The sequence below is a fragment of the Ascaphus truei genome, unplaced genomic scaffold (assembly GCF_040206685.1).
Source record: "Ascaphus truei isolate aAscTru1 unplaced genomic scaffold, aAscTru1.hap1 HAP1_SCAFFOLD_2083, whole genome shotgun sequence".
Taxonomy (NCBI): domain Eukaryota; kingdom Metazoa; phylum Chordata; class Amphibia; order Anura; family Ascaphidae; genus Ascaphus; species Ascaphus truei.
Genome location: NW_027454993.1, coordinates 39,120 through 49,797, shown reverse-complemented (window position 1 = coordinate 49,797; position 10,678 = coordinate 39,120). Strand labels below are relative to the sequence as shown.

At 50.7% G+C, this 10,678-nt stretch overlaps 1 protein-coding gene across 1 annotated transcript in view; it reads right to left on the bottom strand.

The window, feature by feature from the left end:
• Positions 1 to 3,647: 3,647 nt before the first annotated feature.
• LOC142477426 (uncharacterized) overlaps positions 3,648 to 10,678 on the bottom strand; it is a gene marked incomplete at both ends in the record, with an annotated part of 39,789 nt that continues 32,758 nt past the window's right edge. The window contains one exon of the mRNA XM_075582256.1: positions 3,648 to 3,963. Within this exon, the coding sequence (XP_075438371.1) occupies positions 3,648 to 3,963 (316 nt within the window). The remainder of the gene's footprint in view (positions 3,964 to 10,678) is intronic.

The following is a 10,678-nucleotide window of genomic DNA, read 5'->3' as shown; positions in this document are numbered from 1 at the left end:
CCTCTAACTGGCTCTTCTCCCTGCTCTAAGCAGGGGAAATCCCCTACCGGAGCCTCTCCCTGCTCTAAGCAGGGGAAATCCCTAACCGGAGCCTCTCCCTGCTCTAAGCAGGGGAAATCCTCTAACGGTGCCTCTCCCTGCTCTAAGCAGGGGAAATCCTCTAACTGGCTCTTCTCCCTGCTCTAAGCAGGGGAAATCCCCTACCGGAGCCTCTCCCTGCTCTAAGCAGGGGAAATCCCCTAACGGTGCCTCTCCCTGCTCTAAGCAGGGGAAATCCCTACCGGAGCCTCTCCCTGCTCTAAGCAGGGGAAATCCTCTAACTGGCTCTTCTCCCTGCTCTAAGCAGGGGAAATCCCCTACCGGAGCCTCTCCCTGCTCTAAGCAGAGGAAATCCCCTAACCGGAGCCTCTCCCTGCTCTAAGCAGGGGAAATCCCCTACCGGAGCCTCTCCCTGCTCTAAGCAGGGGAAATCCCCTACCGGAGCCTCTCCCTGCTCTAAGCAGGGGAAATCCCCTACCGGAGCCTCTCCCTGCTCTAAGCAGGGGAAATCCCCTACCGGAGCCTCTCCCTGCTCTAAGCAGGGAAATCCTCTAACTGGCTCTTCTCCCTGCTCTAAGCAGGGGAAATCCCCTACCGGAGCCTCTCCCTGCTCTAAGCAGGGGAAATCCCCTAACGGTGCCTCAACCCTGCTCTAAGCAGGGGAAATCCCCTACCGGAGCCTCTCCCTGCTCTAAGCAGGGGAAATCCCCTACCGGAGCCTCTCCCTGCTCTAAGCAGGGGAAATCCCCTACCGGAGCCTCTCCTGCTCTAAGCAGGGGAAATCCCCTACCGGAGCCTCTCCCTGCTCTAAGCAGGGAAATCCCCTACCGGAGCCTCTCCCTGCTCTAAGCAGGGGAAATCCCCTAACGGAGCCTCTCCCTGCTCTAAGCAGGGGAAATCCTCTAACGGTGCCTCTCCCTGCTCTAAGCAGGGGAAATCCTCTAACTGGCTCTTCTCCCTGCTCTAAGCAGGGGAAATCCCCTACCGGAGCCTCTCCCTGCTCTAAGCAGGGGAAATCCCCTAACCGGAGCCTCTCCCTGCTCTAAGCAGGGGAAATCCTCTAACGGTGCCTCTCCCTGCTCTAAGCAGGGGAAATCCTCTAACTGGCTCTTCTCCCTGCTCTAAGCAGGGGAAATCCCCTACCGGAGCCTCTCCCTGCTCTAAGCAGGGGAAATCCCCTAACGGTGCCTCTCCCTGCTCTAAGCAGGGGAAATCCCCTACCGGAGCCTCTCCCTGCTCTAAGCAGGGGAAATCCTCTAACTGGCTCTTCTCCCTGCTCTAAGCAGGGAAATCCCCTACCGGAGCCTCTCCCTGCTCTAAGCAGGGGAAATCCCCTAACCGGAGCCTCTCCCTGCTCTAAGCAGGGGAAATCCCCTACCGGAGCCTCTCCCTGCTCTAAGCAGGGGAAATCCCTACCGGAGCCTCTCCCTGCTCTAAGCAGGGGAAATCCCCTACCGGAGCCTCTCCCTGCTCTAAGCAGGGGAAATCCTGTAACTGGCTCTTCTCCCTGCTCTAAGCAGGGGAAATCCCCTACCGGAGCCTCTCCCTGCTCTAAGCAGGGGAAATCCCCTAACGGTGCCTCAACCCTGCTCTAAGCAGGGGAAATCCCCTACCGGAGCCTCTCCCTGCTCTAAGCAGGGGAAATCCCCTACCGGAGCCTCTCCCTGCTCTAAGCAGGGGAAATCCCCTACCGGAGCCTCTCCCTGCTCTAAGCAGGGGAAATCCCCTACCGGAGCCTCTCCCTGCTCTAAGCAGGGGAAATCCCCTACCGGAGCCTCTCCCTGCTCTAAGCAGGGGAAATCCCCTACCGGAGCCTCTCCCTGCTCTAAGCAGGGAAATCCCCTAACAGGAGCCTCTCCCCTGCTCTAAGCAGGGAAATCCCCTACCGGTGCCTCTCCCTGCTCTAAGCAGGGAAATCCCGTAACCGGAGCCTCTCCCTGCTCTAAGCAGGGAAATCCCCTAACAGGAGCCTCTCCCTGCTCTAAGCAGGGAAATCCCCTCACCGGAGCCTCTCCCTGCTCTAAGCAGGGGAAATCCCCTACCGGCCCTTCTACATCTATCAGTGAATACTGCGGCGTCGGCGTCCCACTCTGGAGGGGGCGCGGCCCCTTGCAGAGGCCCTCTTGCCGTGCGGAGGCCCCCGCTGCCATGTGCGACCCCCTGCCTTACGGGTGAGTGTTTGTGTGTGTGAGTGACAAACTGTGATTGTGTGATTGTGAGTTTGTCTGAGTGAGTGTGTCTGAGTGAGTGTGAGTGTGTCACCCTCTCTCCCTCTCCCTGTGTCACCCTCCCTCTCCCTGTGTCACCCTCCCTCTCCCTGTGTCACCCTCCTTCTCCCTGTGTCACCCTCCCTCTCCCTGTGTCACCCTCCCTCTCCCTGTGTCACCCTCTCTCTCCCTGTGTCACCCTCTCTCTCCCTGTGTCACCCTCTCCCTGTGTCACCCACCCTCTCCCTGTGTCACCCACCATCTCCCTCTGTCACCCTCTCCCTGTGTCACCCACCATCTCCCTCTGTCACCCTCTCCCTGTGTCACCCACCATCTCCCTCTGTCACCCTCTCCCTGTGTCACCCACCCTCTCCCTGTGTCACCCTCTCTCCCTCTCCCTGTGTCACCCTCTCCCTGTATCACCCTCCCTCTCCCTGTGTCACCCACCATCTCCCTCTGTCACCCACCATCTCCCTCTGTCACCCACCATCTCCCTCTGTCACCCCACCATCTCCCTCTGTCACCCTCCCTCTCCCTGTGTCACCCTCCCTCTCCCTGTGTCACCCACCATCTCCCTCTGTCACCCACCATCTCCCTCTGTCACCCACCATCTCCCTGTGTCACCCTCCCTCTCCCTGTGTCACCCTCCCTCTCCCTGTGTCACCCTCCCTCTCCCTGTGTCACCCACCCTCTCCCTGTGTCACCCACCCTCTCCCTGTGTCACCCTCTCTCCGTGTCACCCTCTCCCTGTGTCACCCTCCCTCTCCCTGTATCACCCTCCCTCTCCCTGTGTCGCCCTCCCTCTCCCTGTGTCGCCCTCCCTCTCCCTGTGTCGCCCTCCCTCTCCCTGTGTCACCCCCTCTCCCTGTGTCACCCACCCTCTCCCTGTGTCACCCTCCCCCTCTCCCTGTGTCACCCTCCCCTCTCCCTGTGTCACCCTCCCCTCTCCCTGTGTCACCCTCCCCTCTCCCTGTGTTGTTCTGACTAGGAATTTATTAAATGTATTTTATTTATATATTCTATTTTAAAGCGGGGTTGGGGGCGGGACTATGGGCGGAGTTGGGGGCGGACTAGGGGCGGAGTTGGGGGCGGGACTAGGTGGCGAGTAGATTTTTTGGTTGGGCGAGTAGATTTTTGGGTGATTTGTCGAACACTGTATATATATATATATATATATATATATATATATATGCAAGAGAAAAAGAAAGGACCCCGCATCCGCAAGACATATAAACACAATTTTATCTGTCCATGCAGAATGTCTCCACTGGACTGATGGACCTTATCCTGAAGTTACTGAGATTTATTCTCACTCATAACTACTTTATCTTCAGGAGTAGGTACTATCTGCAGAAAAGAGGTACTGCGATGGGGGCCACCTGCGCACCCTCCTATGCCAACCTCTTCCTGGGCTGGTGGGAACGGGAGGTTATGTTCTCTGAGGAAAACGTCATATTTACCCAACACGTGTTGTTGTGGTTGAGATACATCGATGATGTGCTGATCCTCTGGCGGGGTTCTGCCGCGGGGTTTAGGGACTTCGTCGATGTTCTCAACCACAACAACATGAACATTAAACTCACCTTCAGTTGTAGCAGTACGCAGGTAGAATTTTTGGACCTTTATATTAATATAGGTCCCGATGGCACACTGCACACTGACATCTTCCGCAAAAAGACAGCCACAAATTCCATACTTCACGCATCCAGCTTCCACCCTGAACACCAAATTAGAGGCATCCCAAAAAGTGAATTTCTGCGATTTAGACGCAATGTCTCCTCAGAGAGAGACTTTTCCACAAGGGCAGGAGAGATGAGGGAAAGATTTAGCCAGCGAGGTATAGCAAACGTAGTGTGGACAAGGGTTATAAATTAGCTCTAGCTACCCCCAGAGATACTCTACTGTACCCTAAAAGCAAAGCCCATGCAGACTGTAAAATCCGCTTTGTAGGCACTTATAACCGACAATGGTCCCAATTGCGTACAACACTTCAAAATCACTGGCAGATCCTGATGACAGACCCGGATCTTAAAAAAGCCTTAGGCGACAAAATTACAATGAGTCGCAAATCGCCAACCTTAGAAACAAACTAGTGACTAGTCATTTTGTTCCTACCACACAAGTAACTTTCCTCTCAACAGCAAAGAGAAAAAAGGGTTTCTACAAATGTAAAAACTGTTCTGCCTGTCGGTATATGTATCAGACAGATGTATTCACTGACTCCTCCAAGACCCATACCTTTAAAATAAGAGACTGTCTGGGATGCAAATCTAAAGGCATCATTTATTGTGTCATCTGCCCTTGCGGGCTCCCTTACATAGGGATGACAACCCGTGAAGTAAGGTTTAGAATACTTGAACATGTAAGAAACATCAAAAACGCCTCAAAAGATCTTCAGGCGTTTAAGAAAATCACCTCGGTAGCCCGACATTTCTTTGAGGCACATGTGTCAGACTTTAACCTCTTACAAGCATTTGCGATTGAGAGGGTACGTTTAGGACTCAGAGGAGGTGACTTAGAAAGGGCATTACTACGTAGGGAGTCGAGGTGGATTGTACAGATGGACTCAATGATCCCAGGGGTCTCAATGACTACCTGGGTTTCGCCATGTTTATATAGGCATTTCATTAGCCTGCACTATATCATACTGCCATCATCATCTCTTGAATGTTTTTGATGCCCCTGGTTACCTTAGTACAAATTTAGTGATTAGAATCTCATGCACTTCTCTCTTTCTCCCCTTCCCCAACCCCTGTTTTTATATTCACAGAGTCCTGGGTTTGCATGTTACACGGCTGGTTCCCAACCACACACGACTCACATCGCCTCTCCGTTTGGACATTTTCATAGAGACTCTTGGCTGTCCTGCTCAGCACTGCTACATACCCCATTCCTCATCGCCATTTAGAGACAAATACCAGGAAAGACATCATCTGGCTTTATTACAAATCCTGGGTTTGCGTGCTCAACGGCTGGTAGTTGACCACAGAAGACCTACATTTCATCTCGTTTGAACATTTTCCAATGCGATTTATTGCTGTCTTGTACAGTACTGCTATATATAACATCCTTATCACCATTTAGAGACTAATATCTGAAATGACACCATCTGGTTTCACTACAGTCAAACGCAAAATGAAGTCGTACATTATGCTTTAACGACAAATTTTGGACTTCAATTTATGCAACATGAGAAAAGTATAAATATTGTACTCTAAGTTGTGTCTGAATGTCGGACATATCAACAAGGACTGCTAGGATAACTATGTCATCTCTATGCCTCATATACGTATAAACATATTATCAGCGTATAGCCATGAGGTATTTCACCTGTTGTTCTTGATTTTATGTGTGGAGAATTATTCACTTTAATGTATGTATTGGTTTTGACTTCAATTTAAATAGATGTAGTATACAACTGCAAGGCACAATACCATCTCTAGTTCATTCGTCTATGGTTGTTTGCATGTGTTCCCAGTTGTGACTGGGTAGCATGTGCTTAAACTACCTTTATGACTTCCACAGTGATTCTGACCATGCCATTATGTGGTTGGCAAGCGTTATAGAGTGACAGATTGTGATTCCCTATATTCATGGGCTGCTTCTGCATCCATGTTGACTGTGCCAGTGCCTAGTTGCATACCGTGCCCTTATTTATGGGTACAGCGCGACCGTGGTGAGCGGAATAGGGTGGGTTTGCCTGCCAGTCACTCGGACATCCCCCATGCACAGGTGCGCATGCGCGGAGCGCTATGCAGTGTGAGTACAGCTAGCCTGTCATACACACAAGTTAGATGCAAAGCCGCGCATGCGCAGTGAGTTGCTCATGAATCCTGAGAGCATTACCAGACCCAGGGCGCCTGAGTACCTAGGCGCGACGTCATGACGTCACGGACATGCACAGTGGCATCCGTGAGGCCCGTTTCTTGCCCTTAACTTCACTAAGCTCTCAATGAGAACTCGTAACACCTTTGGCTGTTTGCTGGATGTTATATGTATATACTGGACACACCAGGTAGATATCTATGCAATTGTTGCCCCTTATAAGAGAATTCAAATGTTCTTATAAGACGGATTTGCATTGGCTTACAAACTATGATCACTAAAGAGTCTTGGAGCATTACCCTGTATACACACCTGTTTGTCTTTGGCTCAATTAACTTTGTCTGTTATCACCAGGTGACTACACTCACTAGCCTCATTAGGTTCCTTTTTAAACGTGCATGTCACCCTGCTTACAACACCTCTCCCAGTAGAAGGCAATGTGCCGAAACGCGTAGGAGCAGGTCTAGCAGGCAGGATCCCCTGGTTTGTCCCCTCTCTGGGTCACATTACCATGCTCTAGCATCTCTCCTTGTTTCCCCCCTCATTGTACCGACCACATTGTACCTGACCATAGGTGACGTATCACTCTTTTCAGCTATAGGCTTACATGTGCTTTGCAGGCTGTATATTGTGTATCTCTGCTGTCACTTACTTGCTACTCTTTGTCGATTTAGACAAACCCTATATTGCAGGGGATAGTAGGCATATTTGATTTTTTGCAGATGATCACATAGCCCTAGCCGTGACTATTTAGTCTTTTGGGTGTCACACCTGGTTTACCTTGTCAAGCATTTCAGAACACTATCTGAGTGTATTTTGGGCATTTGTTTGGAGGATGTGTCTAGCTTTGTAATGAACAGGGGATCCATGCTGTATTTGAACCATTTCTGTGCTTTGTTTTAACCATTTTTTGTTCTGTGACAATACATTAATAAACATTATGTGATTTGTACTAATACACATACTAGAGTGCTTTTTTAGGGCCTTCTTTTCTCTCTCATCCCCGGGGGAACAGGCAGCGGACCCCCTTCCTCCCTCGCGGCGCCAAAGATGGCGGCGCGCCCGGAAGGACCCCCTTCTTCCCTCGCGGCGCCGAGTGAGAAGATGGCGGCGGCCGGAAGTAGAGGTAGGTGTCACGTGTGTGTCGCTCTAGGTGACGTGTGTGTGTGTGTGTGACACTGTGTGTGTGTGTGTGTGTGTGTGTGACACTGTGTGTGTGTGTGTGTGTGACACTGTGTGTGTGTGTGACACTGTGTGTGTGTGTGTGTGTGTGTGTGTGTGTGTGTGTGTGTGTGTGTGTGTGTGTGTGTGTGTGTGTGTGTGTGTGTGTGTGTGACACTGTGTGTGTGTGTGTGTGTGACACTGTGTGTATGTGTGTGTGTGACACTGTGTGTGTGTGTGTGTGTGTGTGTGTGTGTGTGTGTGTGTGTGTGTGTGTGTGTGTGTGTGTGTGTGTGTGTGTGTGTGACACTGTGTGTGTGTGTGTGTGTGTGTGTGACACTGTGTGTGTGTGTGTGTGTGTGACACTGTGTGTGTGTGTGACACTGTGTGTGTGTGTGACACTGTGTGTGACACTGTGTGTGTGTGTGTGTGTGTGTGTGTGTGTGTGTGACACTGTGTGTGTGACACTGTGTGTGTGACACTGTGTGTGTGTGTGTGTGTGTGTGTGTGTGTGTGTGTGACACTGTGTGTGTGTGTGTGACACTGTGTGTGTGTGTGTGTGTGTGTGTGTGTGTGTGTGTGTGACACTGTGTGTGTGTGTGTGTGTGTGTGACACTGTGTGTGTGTGTGTGTGTGTGTGACACTGTGTTTGTGTGTGTGTGTGTGTGTGTGTGTGTGTGTGTGTGTGTGTGTGTGTGTGACACTGTGTGTGTGTGTGTGTGTGTGTTACACTGTGTGTGTGTGTGTGTCGCCCCCCCTGTCTTTCATGCCCCACCCCCTGCCTTTCACGCCCCCCTGCATTTCACGCCCCCCCCCTGCCTTTCACGCCCCCCCCCTGCCTTTCACGCCCCCCCCCCCTGCCTTTCACGCCCCCCCTGCCTTTCACGCCCCCCCCTGCCTTTCACTCCCCCCCTGCCTTTCACGCCCCCCCTCTGCCTTTCACGCCCCCCCTCTGCCTTTCACGCCCCCCCCTCTGCCTTTCACGCCCCCCCCTGCCTTTCACGCCCTCCCCCTGCCTTTCACGCCCCCCCTGCCTTTCACGCCCTCCCCTGCCTTTCACGCCCCCCCCTGCCTTTAACGCCCCCCCCCTGCCTTTAACGCCCCCCCCCCTGCCTTTGAGCAACGCCGGGTATATCAGCTAGTATACATATATACATACACATACACACACACACACACACACACACACACACACACACGTTGACAAATCATCAAAAAAATCTACTCGCCACCTAGTACCACACGTGTGCTGCTTGGGCCAATAGGAGCTCGCCACGATGTTAAAGCCACTCGCCCGGGGCGTGCAAATGTATAGGTTTGTCGAACACTGTATATATATATATCCCCATTGTACCGCGCTGCGGTGTGTGTAATATATATATAACTCTGTACCCCCCATTGTACCGCACTGCGGTGTGTGTAATATATATATATAACTCTGTACCCCCCATTGTACCGCACTGCGGTGTGTGTAATATATATAACTCTGTACCCCCCATTGTACCGCACTGCGGTGTGTGTAATATATATAACTCTGTACCCCCCATTGTACCGCGCTGCGGTGTGTGTAATATATATAACTCTGTACCCCCCATTGTACCGCACTGCGGTGTGTGTAATATATATATAACTCTGTACCCCCATTGTACCGCGCTGCGGTGTGTGTAATATATATAACTCTGTACCCCCCATTGTACCGCACTGCGGTGTGTGTAATATATATAACTCTGTACCCCCATTGTACCGCACTGCGGTGTGTGTAATATATATAACTCTGTACCCCCCATTGTACCGCGCTGCGGTGTGTGTAATATATATAACTCTGTACCCCCCATTGTACCGCGCTGCGGTGTGTGTAATATATATAACTCTGTACCCCCCCATTGTACCGCACTGCGGTGTGTGTAATATATATATAACTCTGTACCCCCCATTGTACCGCGCTGCGGTGTGTGTAATATATATAACTCTGTACCCCCATTGTACCGCGCTGCGGTGTGTGTAATATATATAACTCTGTACCCCCATTGTACCGCACTGCGGTGTGTGTAATATATATAACTCTGTACCCCCATTGTACCGCGCTGCGGTGTGTGTAATATATATAACTCTGTACCCCCATTGTACCGCGCTGCGGTGTGTGTAATATATATAACTCTGTACCCCCCATTGTACCGCACTGCGGTGTGTGTAATATATATAACTCTGTACCCCCCATTGTACCGCGCTGCGGTGTGTAATATATATAACTCTGTACCTCCCATTGTACCGCGCTGCGGTGTGTGTAATATATATATAACTCTGTACCCCCCATTGTACCGCGCTGCGGTGTGTGTAATATATATAACTCTGTACCCCCATTGTACCGCACTGCGGTGTGTGTAATATATATAACTCTGTACCCCCATTGTACCGCACTGCGGTGTGTGTAATATATATAACTCTGTACCCCCCATTGTACCGCGCTGCGGTGTGTGTAATATATATAACTCTGTACCCCCATTGTACCGCACTGCGGTGTGTGTAATATATATATAACTCTGTACCCCCCATTGTACCGCACTGCGGTGTGTGTAATATATATATAACTCTGTACCCCCCATTGTACCGCACTGCGGTGTGTGTAATATATATAACTCTGTACCCCCCATTGTACCGCGCTGCGGTGTGTGTAATATATATATAACTCTGTACCTCCCATTGTACCGCACTGCGGTGTGTGTAATATATATATAACTCTGTACCCCCCATTGTACCGCGCTGCGGTGTGTGTAATATATATAACTCTGTACCCCCCCATTGTACCGCGCTGCGGTGTGTGTAATATATATATAACTCTGTACCCCCCATTGTACCGCACTGCGGTGTGTGTAATATATATAACTCTGTACCCCCCATTGTACCGCGCTGCGGTGTGTGTAATATATATAACTCTGTACCCCCCATTGTACCGCGCTGCGGTGTGTGTAATATATATAACTCTGTACCCCCCATTGTACTGCGCTGCGGTGTGTGTAATATATATATAACTCTGTACCCCCCATTGTACCGCGCTGCGGTGTGTGTAATATATATATAACTCTGTACCCCGCGCTGCGGTGTGTGTAATATATATATAACTCTGTACCTCCCATTGTACCGCACTGCGGTGTGTGTAATATATATATAACTCTGTACCCCCCATTGTACCGCACTGCGGTGTGTGTAATATATATAACTCTGTACCCCCCATTGTACTGCGCTGCGGTGTGTGTAATATATATATAACTCTGTACCTCCCATTGTACCGCACTGCGGTGTGTGTAATATATATAACTCTGTACCCCCCATTGTACCGCGCTGCGGTGTGTGTAATATATATATAACTCTGTACCTCCCATTGTACCGCACTGCGGTGTGTGTAATATATATAACTCTGTACCCCCCATTGTACCGCGCTGCGGTGT